The sequence below is a fragment of the Lipotes vexillifer genome, unplaced genomic scaffold (genome assembly GCF_000442215.2).
Source record: "Lipotes vexillifer unplaced genomic scaffold, Lipotes_vexillifer_v1.1 scaffold426, whole genome shotgun sequence".
Taxonomy (NCBI): domain Eukaryota; kingdom Metazoa; phylum Chordata; class Mammalia; order Artiodactyla; family Lipotidae; genus Lipotes; species Lipotes vexillifer.
Window position 1 is genome coordinate 2,244,685 of NW_006779491.1, and position 15,157 is coordinate 2,259,841.

The 15,157-nt window shown below is 57.7% G+C and overlaps 2 protein-coding genes across 3 annotated transcripts in view; one reads left to right on the forward strand and one right to left on the reverse strand.

Moving 5' to 3' along the window:
* The window catches only part of INO80E (INO80 complex subunit E), a 9,240-nt gene extending 3,019 nt beyond the window's left edge, over positions 1-6,221 (forward strand). Inside the window, exons 4-7 of the mRNA XM_007452769.1 lie at positions 1,070-1,148; positions 1,253-1,364; positions 1,744-1,860; positions 5,639-6,221. Coding sequence (XP_007452831.1) covers positions 1,070-1,148; positions 1,253-1,364; positions 1,744-1,860; positions 5,639-5,860 — 530 coding nt within the window. The 3' untranslated portion in view covers positions 5,861-6,221. The remainder of the gene's footprint in view (positions 1-1,069; positions 1,149-1,252; positions 1,365-1,743; positions 1,861-5,638) is intronic.
* DOC2A (double C2 domain alpha) lies at positions 5,920-10,223 on the reverse strand. Of its 2 annotated transcripts, XM_007452768.1 has the most exons (10): positions 9,947-10,223; positions 9,508-9,587; positions 9,214-9,288; positions 8,974-9,083; positions 7,645-7,771; positions 7,504-7,563; positions 7,266-7,429; positions 7,052-7,133; positions 6,867-6,963; positions 5,920-6,778 (listed from the first exon to the last, which is right to left on the reverse strand). In XM_007452768.1, exons 1-10 carry the CDS (start codon positions 10,209-10,211, stop codon positions 6,633-6,635), a joined length of 1,206 nt encoding a protein of 401 aa, XP_007452830.1. In that variant the 5' UTR covers positions 10,212-10,223; the 3' UTR covers positions 5,920-6,632. The 2 variants fall into 2 exon arrangements, with proteins under 2 accessions (XP_007452830.1, XP_007452829.1); XM_007452767.1 differs by having other exon boundaries at positions 6,633-6,778; positions 7,504-7,771; positions 9,947-10,211.
* Positions 10,224-15,157: the final 4,934 nt, after the last annotated feature.

Genomic DNA, 15,157 nt, shown 5'->3' on the forward strand with positions numbered 1-15,157 from the left:
TTTTTTTTTTTTTTGCGGTACGCGGGCCTCTCACCGCTGTGGCCCCTCCCGCTGCAGAGCACAGGCTCCGGACGCACAGGCCCAGTGGCCATGGCCCACAGGCCCAGCCACTCCGCGGCATGTGGGATCCTCCCGGACCGGGGCACGACCCCGCGTCCCCTGCATCGGCAGGCGGTCTCCCAACCACTGCGCCACCAGGGAAGCCCTAATCTGCTTCTTAAAGGATCTGTCTGAGCAGAGAAATCGGGAATAGCGTATTTTACGTGTAAATGGTTATCTGTTAAGTGAATGATGGGCCTTCTAGATAGAGGCACAAATCTGGGAAATGAATTTTGGTTTTGAGAAAATAGGTTGGTGTGATGTGAAGAATACAGTTTGGTTGGGAGACCAGAAGGGTGGGTTGGGGCTATATTAAGAAGCACTTCAAATGCTTCCAGGCATTGGGAAGGATGTGATCAGTTTTGCGTTTTATGTTGTTCTGCAGTTAAGGAGGACAGTGGGTGGCAGGAGAGGTGAGATTGCTTAGCAGGTGATTTTGACATGGTGCTGACCTGACCTTGTGACGGTTGGAACGGGGAGCAGTGAGTGAAGGTAGAAGAGATTTGCGGGGCAAATTACCAGGACCCTGCATATGTGGAGTGGGGCAGAGGTAAGCGCTGGACAGCTTAGGCAAATAAGGAGAGAACAGCATAAAATGGTCAGGAGTCAGAGGCCTGGGCTCAACTCCCAGTCCAACACCTTCCTTTCTGAGCCTCCGTGACTGCATCTGAAAAGCGGAGGTGACGTCTTCCCTTTCCTCCTTGGATAGTTCTGAAGACAAGGAGAGGCAGTAAATGTCAAGCACCTGTTCAGAGCCTGGCACGTAGAAAATGCTTTGACAGTATGTTACCGGGGAGGAGTCCAGGCAGGAATTAGGTTGTAAAGGACATTTTAAGGAAGCTGTGGGCCTCCCCAGAATACACCTGTGTGCCCTTCAGATTCCCCAGAACCCTTCCGTAGAGTTGAGATTACGCCCCTCTGGGGTAGACGGGGACTCCCACCCACTACTTATCAGCCCTCCCCCTCACAGACTCAGATGCCACTGCATCTTCAGATAACAGCGAGACAGAGGGGACACCCAAGTTGTCGGACACGCCAGCCCCTAAGAGGTGAGAAGAAGCCATCATTCTTCCCTGGAGGGTGGGGGGTGGGGGTTGGAGAGGGTACCTGGGCTGCCTCTTGCCTCTGACCCCCTCCCCTGTCCTTTCTCCAGGAAGAGAAGCCCTCCGCTGGGGGGTGCCCCCTCCCCCACCAGCCTCTCCCTGCCTCCTTCAACAGGGTTTCCCCTTCAGGCCTCTGGGGCCCCCTCCCCATACCTGAGCTCGGTGAGTTGGGGTCAAGGGTGGGAAGTGGTCAGAAGCCTGGGCATAAGGTGGGCATCATTTGGGCAGAGGGTCCAGGCCTCAGGGTGAAGCCAGCCCAGCACCAAGAACATCTGTCTGGGTGTGGCCAGCAAGCGTGCCTCGGAGGGGTGTGAGTCGGGGCTGCCTACTTCTCTCTGGTGTAGGAATGGGGGAACAGACGTGACTGAGGAGAGGAGACCCCAGGACACAGTCCTGCCGCCGTCCCCTCCCGTCTGTTCTCAGGAGCCACACTCATCACCATCTCTTGTTTTTCCATTCTTCCTCCTGTTTGCATTTTTTCCTTCTACCCCCACCCCATCCACTCCATTTCCCATCTCCATCCCCTCACTCCTGCCTGCAGCTGGCTTCCCCCACCTACCCCCCATTCCCTTCTGACTACCTGGCCCTGCAGCTGCCCGAGCCCAGCCCCCTGAGGCCCAAGCGGGAGAAACGGCCCCGCCTGCCCCGGAAACTCAAGGTACCCTGTTTGGGGGACGTTAGGGAGGGGCCAGAACGGCAGGACAGCCACCTGAGGGAGGCTCAGGACGGCTCGGGGCCTGTCCGAGAACTTTGAAGGGCTGATTTGGGGCTGCTGCTGGGGACCCAGCCCAGGGTTAGGCGCTGAGGGGCGGGTCCCAGAAGTCCTGGCTCCCAGGCTCCCTGTGAGACCAGTCAGGGCAAGCCCAGACTGGGGGAGCTCAGAGTGAAGGTGGCTGGGGGCCAGGCTCATTTTCACAAGTGTTCTGTATTGCCAGGCAGCCCCCAAGGAGGGGCAGAGTTGTGGGATCTAGAATCAAGTCAAGGTTGCGCCACTTAGAAACCATGTGACCGTGACCCTCTAGGTCTCAGATTGTGTGTCTGTAAAGTGAGTGATCAAACCACGTGTAATCAGCAAGTGTTGTGGAGCGTCTACTGTGTACCAGGCACTGTGCTAGGTGCTGCAGATACAATAGCGAACAAAGCAGAAATCCCTGCTTTCATGGAGCCCATGTTCTCGAAGGGTAGGCTGGAAACAAGCAAGATAAATAGGTAACAGTGTAGAAAGATAGATTCAGGTAAAGAGCGTGGGAAACACCAGAGTACATGGGGCTGATATTTACAGTGGGGTGGTCAGAGACTTAAATGAGCAAAGCCCTCTGGCTCTCTGCAAAGTGTTTCATTCAGGAAGAACCAGCACAGGGGCCCTGGGGGTGGGTACGTGTTCGGCTTCTTCAAGGACTAGGAAGGAGGCCAGTGTGGTCGGAGGAGAGGGAGAGGGAGAGTGACCAGAGAGCAGGTCAGAACAGCACCTGAGGGGCAAGGCTGTGGAGGGCCTCGGAGGTGTTGGGAAGTTTTTGGCTGGTACTGTAAGTGAAACGGGAGCCACTGGAGAAGGTGGGGCAGAGGGGCGTCTGACCTGATTGACGTGTTAAGAAAATTGCTTGACACTGCAGTGAATAGGCTGGTGGGTGGGGGGTCAGGATGGAAGTGGGGAGACCCGTGAAGAGGCCCCTGCGGTCAACCAGGCAGCAGGGGGAAGGGTGAAAAGTGGGTGATGGGTCTCTTTCAAAGAATGAGCCCCAGGAAGAGCCTTGTGGGCTGTGAGAGAGAGGGGCGTTGAGGGTGGCTCCAGGGGTTTTGGCCTGAGCAGCCAAAGAAGTGGCCCTTTTCTGAGTCGGGGAGGACTGTGGGAGGAGCAGGTTTGGGAAGGAAGGTGAGTTTGGCTTTGGGTGTCTTGACATGCTGTCTGGAAATGTCAACGAGACAACTGGGTAACGTGAGCCTGGGCCGTACGGGGGCCGTATTTGGAAGTCATGGGCAGGGAGGTGGATGGCGAGAAGAGGTCTCTGCACCCTGAGCCCTGGGAGAGATGAGGACACGGAAGCCACAGTGCCCTTCCAGCTCTGAGTCAAAGTGAAATAAGGACCGGCTGGCAGCTCTCAAGTTGGGTGGACTGTAGACTCGAGACTCTGGAGCCAGAGGTGGAACGGGAGCCCTGCTTGTGGTGGTTAGGAGTGTGGGTTCTGGAGTTCTAACCCCAGCTCTGCCACTTCCTCCTGCGTGACCTTGGCCCTTGAGCCTGGAAGATGAGTAGATAATGGGTGACGATACTGCTCAGCTCCTGCTTCACGCTACTTGGCAGGGGTCCTGCTTCCTGGGCTGGGCGGACTGGTGTAGAAGGCACGGGCCAGAGAAACGTGGAGCAGAGCGTGGAGGCATGGCGTGGTGTGCGCTTGGTAGTTCAGGGCTCTGAAGTGCTGGCTTCTGACCCAGAGGCGTGTCAGGGAGCTACGTTTGGGGCAGGCAGGGGAAAAGGGCCCAAACCAATGGCGGTGCATGGGGGAGGGGATAAATCAGGGACGGCCTCAAAGAACAGGTGACATTTGAGCCCAGGGTGAGACTTGGATATTTAGGCTGAGGCGGTTGTGGAAGGAAGGCGGCGGTTGTGGAGAAGGAAGGCGGCGGGACGTGGCAAAAGTGGTGTTTGGGCTGGAGCCGGAGGGGTGGGAGGGGTGAGAGCGAACAGCGTAGGAAGGCTAGGGTGGGTCAGGTCATAGAAGGCTGAGTGTCCTGTGAGGAGAGTGGGGGTCCCTGAAGTTTCTGGGTGTGGTGGTGTGAGGAGAGGGGAGGGGACGCTGTGAAGACTGAAGCAGGTCAGTCAGGAGCCTGGGCCTCACCCGTTTTAGCTGGGTTTTCTCCACGCACTCGCCGTGCGACTTGGGCGTGTCATTTAACTCTCAGAGCCTCCGCTTGCTCCTCTGTTCGGTGGGGTCGTTGTGAGGATAAAATGAGTTAAGAGAGAGAAAACACTTAGCCCAGTGCCTTGTCCCTAGTACGCCACGGATAAGCATTCACTACCGTGGGTCACGCTGAGGAGGCCATGAAGTCAGTCCAAGCAGGGGTAGGGCATGGGGCCTCGGGTAGGTAATCAAGAGGTGGTGGCCAGAGGAGGGGGACAGTCATGCCACCGGCCTTTTCAGTCGTGCGTGTGCATCTGCTCCCGTGTGTGCACATGAGTGCCTGGTACTGGGTGCAAGGGCGCTGTTCAGAGCTGGGCTTCCTGTCTGTCATCCGTCCTGGCGGACCCCGGTCGCCCGAGGTACAAACCCACTCTGGTCTTCCATGCCACCCTAGGAACAGCGGCAGTGAGGGGGCCGCCTTGAGAAGCAGAGAGTAGGCCCGGGGCCAGACTGGACACTGCCTGGTGGGGACCTGGCAGGCCTGTGCCTTCAGACCTCCATTTCCAAGCCTCCGTTTCCTCCTCTGGCTGATGACCTCTCCTCCCTTCCAGGGTGGTCGGAATGATGAGAGATCATTAATGGAAGTCACCTGGCACATAGTAGGTGCTCAGTTTGTGCCTACAGGCAAAGCAGGAGGCCCACAGATCTCTGGGAAGGATTCAGAAGGACCTGGCAGGGGTGGGGCTGGAGGGTTGGACAGGACAGAGGCCACTTCCCAGCCTCAGAGCACAAAGCAGGACCTTTGACAAATAGAAAAGGACAGTCCAGGTGGAAGGACTGGCCTGTTCTCAGGCACTGCTTGTCCTGAGGGCAACGAGGAGCCGGAGGCCCTCGAGTAGAGGAGTGACACGCTCAGGTTTGTGTTTTAGAGAGCTTACTCTGGCTGCAGTGCGGAGGAGGAGCTGGATCTGGGAGAGGCTGAAGGCAGGGAGTCCAGGTAGGAGGCTGGTTCCGTAGCCCAGGTGAGCTGAGAGGAGGGCCTGGCCTAGGCCAGTGGCTGTGGGGATCCCAAAGAGGGGCCCCTCCCAGATACAAGAGGTAGAAGCCTCACACGGCCTGGGGTGAAGAGCTTTTGACACTCTCCACCAAACCAGTGAGCCCCTCAGGGGGAGGAGGGAGAGGAGGCCAGTGTGGCAGGTGGTATTGGAGGTGCCCAGAGGCGGGCAGGCAGGCACTCCAGGCTGGCTCTGGCTCTGGCTGCTATCCCAGGGGCAGCCACAGTGCCTTACTGGCAAGGGCAGGGCCCGGCCTTTCCCTCCTGGTTTCCCATGAGACTCCCTCCACCGCCACCCTCATCAGCACTTCCATCACCAACCCTCACCCCCACGCACTTGCTGGTGTGAGACTCTGCAGGTCTGAGGTGGGGCAGGCTCCCTGATTCCAGCCATGGCTGGCCTGGCTGTGTCCACTACCCCTTGAATGAGCCTTTGCCCCCTTCCCCATCCCCTGGAACTGTCTTAAGGGGCAGTGCCAGCCTCCTGGAGGTCCCAGTGCCTCCCTGATAGGCCCTCCCTGTGTTTCTCCCCCCTGCTGCAGATGGCGGTAGGACCCCCCGACTGCCCCGTGGGAGGGCCGCTGACCTTCCCAGGCCGGGGTTCTGGGGCCGGCGTGGGGGCAGCCCTGGCCCCACTGCCCCCACCCAAGATGCCTCCCCCTACGATCCTGAGCGCCGTCCCTCGGCAGATGTTCAGCGATGCAGGCAGCGGGGACGACGCCCTGGACGGGGATGATGACCTGGTGATCGACATCCCGGAGTGAACCCCTCTGCCTGACCCCCTGCCCAGCGCCCTCTGTGTCAGCACACATGAGCCCCCAGCTTCCGCAGAGACGTTTATTGACGCCTGGTTGCCATGCTGAGGCCACTGACACAATCAGAAAAGGCGTAAACATGCATGAATGTCCCCCAGAAGGTGGGCCCTCTCCAGGGAGGGCAGGGGCCCTGCCTTCACATCCCAGCCCAATCCAGGGGACAGTTATTTAAATGAGTGGGCCAGGAGCATCTGCCACCTCTCAGAGAGGCAGAGACCCTGCAGTGGCCCCCCCACTTAAAAGGGCAGCTGTACAGGGCTCGGTGGTGGTGTTTTTTTTAATGAAGATTCTGCGTTAAAGGAGTGCCTCTTTTTTTGTGTGTCATTTTCATTTTTGGAAACCTCCTCCTCCAAACCCCCCCTAATCAGACCTCCTCCCTGGAGGGGAGGGGGCCGGGCAGCCTGGAGAGGCAGGAGAGAGGAGCAGCAGCCGGGTCCTTGGGGCAGGGCCACTGTGGGATCCCCCCCTGCAGGTGTGCTCTGGATGGGTGGTTTGCATATTTGTCTGTTGTAGCGAGTCAGGCAGGAGGAAGTTTGCATATGTGAATATAGATCTCCACAGTCCCTCACAAGAAGACAGACCCACGGTCACGGAGACACTTATGAAACAAGACAAATAGTGCGGGGTGGGGCCTCCACCCCGTGTAAACGTGCAACACACTCGTGCGAAGGCTGCCTACTGGGCCCAGCCTTGAGGGCCCTGTGCTGGGCGGCCGCTGTCCTCAGGCTGAGTGCAGGGCTCCGGCTGCCGGGGGCAACTGGCTGGTCAAGGTGTGCCAGCGCTCCAGAGCTGCGTCCGGCTGCTGCAGACAGTCGCTCCAGTGCTTCCGGGCCTCTCTCCGGGCGCCTGGCCCCAGGGCCACGCCACCTGGGGGCAGCAGAGGCGGGCAAGATCAGGGCGGGGCTTACTGCCGGGCCGCCCTCCATCAGCACCAGCCAGCAGGCTCCTCCCTCACCGATGAAGTCGTTGGATTTGCCGATGTCATAGTCCCAGACTGTGACTTCCAGAGTTCTGCTGGCCAGAGTGGAGAGCTCCATCTCGTAGAAGAACTCCTGGGACAGGCAAGCGACACCTTCCATGAGGCGCTGCCCCCACTCCCAGCCCCAGCCCCGCTGGATTTCTGGCCTCTGCCCCATTTACCTCATTAAATTCCGGGTTTAGAGTCTTCTTTTTCACACATGTTTTGTGCTTGGATTTCTTATCCACGTCTGGCCTCAGGTACCTGCCGAGGGGGAGGAGGGACAGGGGTGGAGGAGCAGGTCAGTCAGGGACAGGCCAGGCCCAGAAGAGGACGGGGCTGGTGGCAAGTCCCTGGGGAGGGGAGGGTGGGCCTCGGGGCAGGGCGAGGGCTCACGTCTTGACGTAGGGGTCAGAGTAGCCGTTGACGTCCATGGCAGCCAGGTGGGCGCAGCGCACGATGCCCACCAGCAGCCCGCGGCGCCGAGAACTATAGCTGAGGCTCAGCAGGATGCGCCCGCGCTCTTCCAGCAGCCCAGGTCCCTGCTCCACCTGCTCCAGCTGCCAGCAGACGCGGGCGTCAGCCGGCACCCTCACCACCTCCCGCCCAGATGTGGTCCCTGTGGGTGGCTCACCTCCTTCAGGTAACAGGAGATGCCCCTCAGCGCCACAGACATGGAAGAGGGTGAAGCCAGCTGAGGGGGCAAAGAGAAAGTTCTGGAAACCTGATCTCCCCAGGGCCCCCTTCCCGTGGTACCCCGCAGCCCAGCACAGACCGGGACCTGGCGCTCAAGGCAGATGTTAAAATGCTTCTTCTGTGAAGGCTTGAGGCGGCGGAGGGGTACACGGATCTCCCCGATGAACTCGTTGTGGCTTAGCTTGTCTTCATCACAGACGGAGATCCTGGTAGGGAACTGCAGGGTCAAGGCCCCCTGGGGTACCTGAGCCCCACTCCAGTTTGGGAGAAAGGTCCTCCGACTGAACTCTGAACACTCGAGGCTGCTCCCAGCTCTGCCCTAAATACTCTACACCTCACTTGTAAAATGGGCTGTCTCAGGGCTGTGTGGGGAGCACCAGGCCTGGAGCTGGGGGAGGATGCTTTGATTTGCCCTGTTCCTCTGCGCCTCCCTTTCCAGCTGCCCAGGCTGTCCCCGGCCCATCAGGACCTGCTCAGCTCCTTGAGGAAGCCCTCACAAATCTTGGGAACGTGACCACACACACACACACACACACACACACACACACACACCCCACACAGCCTACATTCAGGGCCTGGGGACAGGATCCAACGGAACATGCACAGGGTGTGCACTGGTGGATGTGGGTCACGGGTCCAGGATGTAAGAGCTAGAAGGGCCTGAAGGAGCCTTGAGCAGTTGGACCAGGAGCCCATACCTCCCCCTAGAGCCCCTGTCCTTTCCTGTGTGGAGCAGGGAGCCAGCCTGGGAGAGACTCATGAACCCAGCAAGTAAGAGATTATTGCTTTTACTTCCATCCGTCTCGGTCTGCAGCCCGTTTCCCTGCCTTCTGCTGTAACACTCTCGAGCAGCTGTGTCATGCAGAGGTGTTCAATTCCCAGCTCCGCCACCTAGCAACCGCATGACCTTGAGCAAGTCACTTAACCTCCCTAAGCCTCATTCCCATTTCTGTCGCTTGAGACTTCACTCCTTAGAGATGTTAGGGAGACACGGGCAGCAGAATGGGCAGACCTCTCCTGCATAGGTCTGACTTAAGTCAGGGGCTCTGAGAAGGGGTCTCAGCAGGGAAAGATTGCAGGAGGAGGCAGAGCCTCAAATGATGAGTGGGATTTAGGCCGGCAGAGAGAGGAAGCAGGAAGAGACAGGACAGGCAAAGGTCAGGAGATAGGAACCCAACCAGTCGCAAGAGGGCGGTCCTTTGTTGGAGGAGCAGTAGGAGCTATTTGGAGGGCAGGAACCCAGGGGAACATTCTGGCCTGCTCCTGAAGGGGACAGGGAGCCACTGATGGTTCTAGAGCATCCGAGGGCTTAATGGGAGGTTGGTAACCAAAGAAGGTTCCAATGACAGCTGTCCCCAAGGAGGTGCTGAGCTGGACTCGTTGGTAACCGGGAGGACGGACCCCTCACCTGAGCACCTTGTGGGTGATGTCATCATCTGTGATTCCGCTGTACGTCAGGTCCTCATTCCACACAGGATTCAGCGTGTTCCTCTGAGTCTTAGTTTTTAGCTTATTGGCCTTAGGTGTGGGGACAAAAGGTTCACAGTACGTGTCCCCCAGACCCACAGAGGCTGGAGGCAGACAAAGGTTAGGGGCAGACCCACAAGCTGGGTCAGGCTGGGGGGCAAGGGTAGGGGGAGGCCGTTACCTTGCAGGCTCCAGGCAGCAGGTGCAGCTTGACATAGGGGTCGGCCAGGCCATTGAAATCCATGGGCTTGAGGCCCTGGGGAGGAGGGGAGGGAAGAGGGCTGTGAGCTCCCAAGCCTGCCCACCCTTCCTCCCTCTCTCTGCAGTGTGGACCCTTGGGGGCTGGAGAGCCAAGATGGGTGCTGGGAGAGGAGCAGGAGTCAGGCCTGGGGAAGGGAAGGGAGGATGGAAACGCACCCCTCTCAGGGTAGGAGGCAAACAGGGCCAGGGCTCTCGGGGGGCAGGGAGTACCCACCTTGGCCCTGAGGATACTACAGTGCAGAGTGCAGGAAGCCTGGTCATAGAGAAGGTCAAACTCCAGCGTGCCCAGGGCGGCTGGAGGAGAGGGAAGAGGTAACCTGAGTCCGTGCGTAAAGACAGGTGTGTGTGAGAGACAGGTGGGCAGGCCTGCTACGTGTGCCAGCTGTGAAGGTTTGTGCGTGTCTGTGCCTGCCAGCCTGCTTGTGTGTGCACGTCTGGGTCCCTGGCTGGGCTGCAACTGGTGCTCTGTGGGTGGTTGAGTGTCTCAGCAGAAATATTGAATATTGAGCCTAGCTGAACCTGTAATCTCCACTCTGACTGCAGCTGTGGTGGCGGTGCCCACCGCCTCCCCACCCTCAGTAGGGCCCCATCCCCTTCCCACAAGGCTGGAGGCCCCCATTAGCACCCTGGGCCCTTCAAGCCCGCAGACTCACTGGTGTCATCCGAGTCATAGCTGTCCACCTCAGCTCCATCCTCGGGCGTGGTGGCCCCAAGGAGGGCTGCAGGGGGGGCCAGGGCCAGGGGGCCCAGATGAGCAGGGGCCTCTCCGAAGCCCCCGCCGCCCCCTTCAGGTCCTGGTCCCCGGCGGGGGAAGTAGTCAGAGATCTGGCGGATGGGCCGGATGGGCCCCGGGCACACGTTGATGGCCATGTGCTCCTGGATGTTGATGGTCATGCGGTCGCCCCTGCGGCCCCTCATGCAGCACCCCTGGCTGGGGGAGGGAGGTTCGAGAGAGCTTGAGCCCGGGGCTGACTTCTCAAACCTACCCATCTGCTGGCTGAGGGCCAGGCAGCACCTGCCAGGGTCTGTGGGCCCTCACTGGCCTCCCTTCCTAGGTGCTGAGGGAGAGGGCAGCCTGTGCCCGCTGACGGGCAGGCAGAAGGCCTGGGCCCTCCAGACCCCAAGCTGTGCTCCATGGGGCTGGGATGCCAGCCCACTCCCCCCAGATAGGTCCTGGCTCCACCTCAGCCTTGCCCACTTTCCTCTAGATTGTCCCTCTGTCCTCTTCCCAGCGCCAGCCCCTCATTCTGGGCTTCTGTCTGCCCTGGGCCCTGCCTACCCCTGAAGCTGCCCCCTAGGCCCCCTCCTCTGTTTTTCCGAGGCTCTGACTATCCTTCTGCACCAGGCGCTTGTCTGGTCTGGGGGTCACCCACCTCTTAGGTTTTCACTTCCCACTGTCCCTTCGTTCAGCCCCAGGATCTGCTCGCCTGCCTGGGCCCCCATCCGCTGCCATCCAAGGTGAGGACCCCTGCCTCAGATGCCTCCTCCTGAAACTGGCTCTCCAGAGGAGCCAGAAATTACAGCCTCCGGAGAGCTAAACACAGGCTAACACACACTCACCCTCACCCTCTCGCCCACGGCAGCCCAGCCCCCTGCACCTGTCTCTGCGCCTCCAACAGGTGCCCAAGCACTGCGGGGCCAGCGGGTGCGAGCTGGGCGGTGGCAGCCGGCGATTCCCAGGGCGGCCGGCGAGAAGAGCGCCGAGTCCGGCAGTCTGAGCCGAGAGGGAGGGAGAGCAGGAGAAAGTGCGGGGAGGAGGGGGTGAGCGAGGTGGAGGCGAGGATGCAGCCGGCGCAGGCGGCGCGGGGCGGGGAGGGGCGGACGGAGGCTGGGGACGGGGCGGGACTCTCCCGCCGGCACCCGCCCGGGCACACTTAGGAGCGCACACGGGTGCACACACATTCACGGGCAGGCTGACACACGCATCTTGCACGGGCACTCCCGCGCACACGCCTGTGCCCACGTGCGCACACCACAGTCATGCACAGACCCAGACACGCGCTGGCACACTCACCCAGGAGAACTTCGCACACACACGCTTGCAGACACACGGGCTCCCTGCGCCGCCAGGAACCCACAGTGAGAACTGCCCGGTGTTCCCCAACTCCTCCCCGCGCTGAGCCGGCGGAGCCTCCCTCCGCCCCTCTCTCCTAGCTTCCCTCCCGGGTCTCCAGGGCAGACCACCGGCCTAGTTGCCATGGCGACGCCGGCTCCTCCTCCCTCCCCGCCCCCTACCTCGCGCGTCCTTTTGCCCCTCCTCCGCAGAGAGCGTTTGGAGGAAGGGGGGAGGGTGTCTGGCCCTCCCCTACCAAATATCCGTAGGGGCGGGGCCTGTGGGGGCGGGGCTTAGAGATCCGCAGTGACCCAGGAACGGGCTGGGGAAGGGGGTCTGATCCGCCTACGGTCCCTGGTTTGAAATCTCGGGGTCTCGGACCCTGGCTGGGAAACCTGAGAGTCTGAGGCCTGAGGCTGTGGCTTCCCCCCACGCCTCCTTCCGTTAGTTGTTCAGGCTTCTCTCCTGTGACCCAACCCAGCCCCCGAGGGTCCAAGTCCCCTTCTCAGGGATGGTATCTCCTTTGGGAATCCGCCTTCCCTCACCCTCCCATCTCCAGTTGTCCCTCAGGTGGAGCGGAGCGTGGGGTTTCGCTCTGAATGCCTCAGAGCCCTGCAGGCCTTCCTCCACTCTCTGCTGTCTCTCACCTGAGCCCTGCCACCTGCCTGTCAGTCTAACTCCAGCCTTTGATCTTGGCTCTCCTTTGTGCAAAACTTGCCAGCCCCCAGTGACAAAGTCCACACAGTGACCCGATTCAAGGCCCTTCAGCCCAAGACCCTGACTTCTCTAATCTCATCCCCCGTGCTCATCTTGCTGGCTCTCAGGACCATTACTTGGCGGTTCCCAGAACACACCTGGATCTCTCAGACCTGTGGACCTTTGCTCATACAAGTTCCTCAGCCTGGAAGATCTTTCCTTTCTTCAGGGGTCATCCTTGACCCCCTCTTCCTAAGAGACTTACTGGAACATCTCCCCACCCCCAGCCCAGCCCCCAGCTTCCACTGCTGTCTCTGGTTTGTCATGTCTGTTTCCATTTCTGTCTCCCCCACTACTGAGGAGCAGAGGCTGCCGCATGCTAGGCCTGGCACTAGTTTGGCATCACTAAATATTGTGATTTTAGGTTGCATAGCAATGTGAATATACTTAACATTGCTGAACTTTGTGCCTGAAAACAGCTAAGATATAACTATTCATTCATATGTGTATTTTTACCCCAATTTTTTTAAAGTAAGAGAAATGTAAAACCAAACTATGCTGAGATACCACTTGTCACCCATCAAATGGTGAAATTCAAAGCAAATGTTAACACACAGTGTTGGTGAGGCTGTGGGTAAATGGGCACCACCTCTGTAGATGAAACGGAGCAGGACCCTAGGTCTTTGCCCCTCCGTGTCCTCAGCCTGCCTTTTGTCTGTGGGAAAACTTTAGCCAAACAATAAGTTTAGGGCTTCCCTGGTGGCGCAGTGGTTAAGAATCCACCTGCCAATGCAGGGGACACGGGTTCGAGCCCTGGTCTGGGAAGATCCCACGTGCTGCGGAGTAACTAAGCCCGTGCGCCACAACTACTGAGCCCGCGTGCCGCAACTACTGAAGCCCTCGTGCCTACAGCCCGTGCTCCTCAATGAGAAGCCACCGCAATGAGAAGCCTGTGCTCCGCAACGAAGAGTAGCCCCCGCTCGCCACAACTAGAGAAAAGCCCGCAGCGCAGCAACAAAGACCCAATACAGCCAAAAATACATTAAAAATTAAATAAATATTTTTTTTAAAAAAGAATATGTTTAATCAGAGAAGTGAGAAAATGCAGAAACAAAGGAAAACAGTCCAGCAAGACTAAATAATAATAGTTTAGTCATTAAGCATAGTTAAGGACCCTTAGTTCCTTCTCAAGGGCCATAGGTAATATTCTGAGCCATATCCACTGAGCTGTCTTGTAGATTCTGAAACGCGCACCAGGTGGAAGAAGTTAACTACATGATGACCGGACTGTAGCCATGACACGAGCTCCCACAATTCCAAGAACTGGCCTCCAAGAAATGGGAACAAATCAACCCTGGAACTAAAGACTAACTGTACTTAAAGCCATGAAGAGGACACTGATCAGACCACCGCAGGACCAATTTCAACATGACTGTCAGAGCTGACTGTGCTGTTCCTGCATGTAGCCCCCTCCCTCCGTCTATAAAAGCTCTTGCCTACTGATTGTCAGTGGCGGGGGGGGGGGGAGTTGCCCTTTGGACAGGAGTCCACCCTCCCCACTGGTTGCCAGCATCCAAAGTAAAGCAAACTTTCCTTTGCACCAACCTTGCTCCTTTACTGGCTTTTGCGCAGCAAGCAGCCGGACCCCACTTTCAGTTACATAACCACTGTCAGACTCTTTGATCCAAAAAATCCACTTCTAGGATTTGGCCCATGAGCAAAATAATAGAAGTTCAAGGCTATTAACTGCAGCATGTCTTCAATGGCAAAAGACTGGAAACAACCTAAATGTCCACGACTGGTTGAATCAGTTATGAGAATTTCACACAGTGAAATAACATGCAGCCATGACAAAGAAAGAGGCCCTTTATGTACTTGTACAGAATCATCTTCACAATCTCATGGTAACTGAAAAAACTAAGGTAAGGAGGAGCATGAATGGAATGCTGCCATTTGAGTAAAAAAAAAAAAACGAGCGCTTATATATGTTTGTTTATTTGTGCATAAGTTATTCCTGGAAGGCTGCACAAGAAAGTGGTAACTATGGTGACCTCTGAGGAGGCTGCTGTGAGGCAGGGGAAGGCAGGAAGAGGATTTATTTTGTACCATGTGCATATGTTACCTACTCAGAAGAATACACTAAAATAATATCTTTTTTTAGATAAAGGCAACCGTTAGGTTTCCTCTGAGGTTCTCCAGGATAAGAAAGGAGGAGGCAGGACTAAGGGAGACACCGTCCAGGAGCGGGTGGGTTTGGGGAGAGGCAGACCTGGGCCTGCAGTAAAAGGAGGGGCGAGCTGGGCAAGAAGCCCAGCCCTGCTTCCTGCACTGCTTTCTTCTCCTAGGGTTTAGCTCAGGCCCAGCAGCTCACCTCCAGAAAGCCTTGTTGCAGGAAGGCAAGGATGAGGCTGGAGTTCCAGCCAGTCGCGGGGGAAAATACAGACAGTTCTGAGCCCTGGTTTGTCCAGAGGTGGAAAGGCTTTTCATCCATCCATTAAGCCAGTAAGTATTTATTGAATACTTATTCTATACTGTGGTGCTACGGCTATGACCAAGGTCAATGATCTCTGGCTTCACAGGCTTGTAGGGGAGACAGACAAATACACAGACAACTCCAGTGCAGTCAGACTGATGTGGTGACAGGGGATGGTCAGAAAACTCAGGGTCACTTCCCAGGGGAAGTGTCGTCTCAGCTGTGACCTGGAAGAGGAGGAGGAATTACTGGGTCAAGTTGGGGCAAGAGTGTCCTAGGCAGAGGTGTGTGCAAAGGCTGGGGTGTGCTGAGGAAGGGAAGCTTGGGAAAACCCAAGGTGGGTAGGTAGACAAGAGTGTCGCAGATCAGGGTAAGAAGTTCAAAATAGCACAGGAGCCAAGGGAAGCCACTGGAGGGTTTTCAGTAGTGGATCCACGTGTTCTGGTTTGTTCTCGCTGGGGGAAGAGGGAATAGAGATCAAGCAGTCCATAGGTTGTTGCAATAAGCCAGATGAAACATAGGGTTGGCTGGAATGAAGTGGGGCAGGGCGGCACTGGAGGGGAAGGGAAGTGGATGGATTTGAGATTTAGGTTGGAGATGAGCCAATAGGTCTTTTTTTTTTTTTTTTTTTTTTTTTCCCCC

Excerpts from the sequence above, each read along its gene's own strand:
- DOC2A (XM_007452767.1), bottom strand. The coding sequence starts at position 10,211 with ATGAGGGGCCGCAGGGGCGACCGCATGACCATCAACATCCAGGAGCAC. Across the intron at positions 7,772-8,973 it reads ATCACCCACAAGGTGCTCAG|GATCTCCGTCTGTGATGAAG; the intron begins GTGAGGGGTCCG and ends GTTCCCTACCAG. Across the intron at positions 7,134-7,265 it reads TCTGACCCCTACGTCAAGAC|GTACCTGAGGCCAGACGTGG; the intron begins GTGAGCCCTCGC and ends CCCCCTCGGCAG.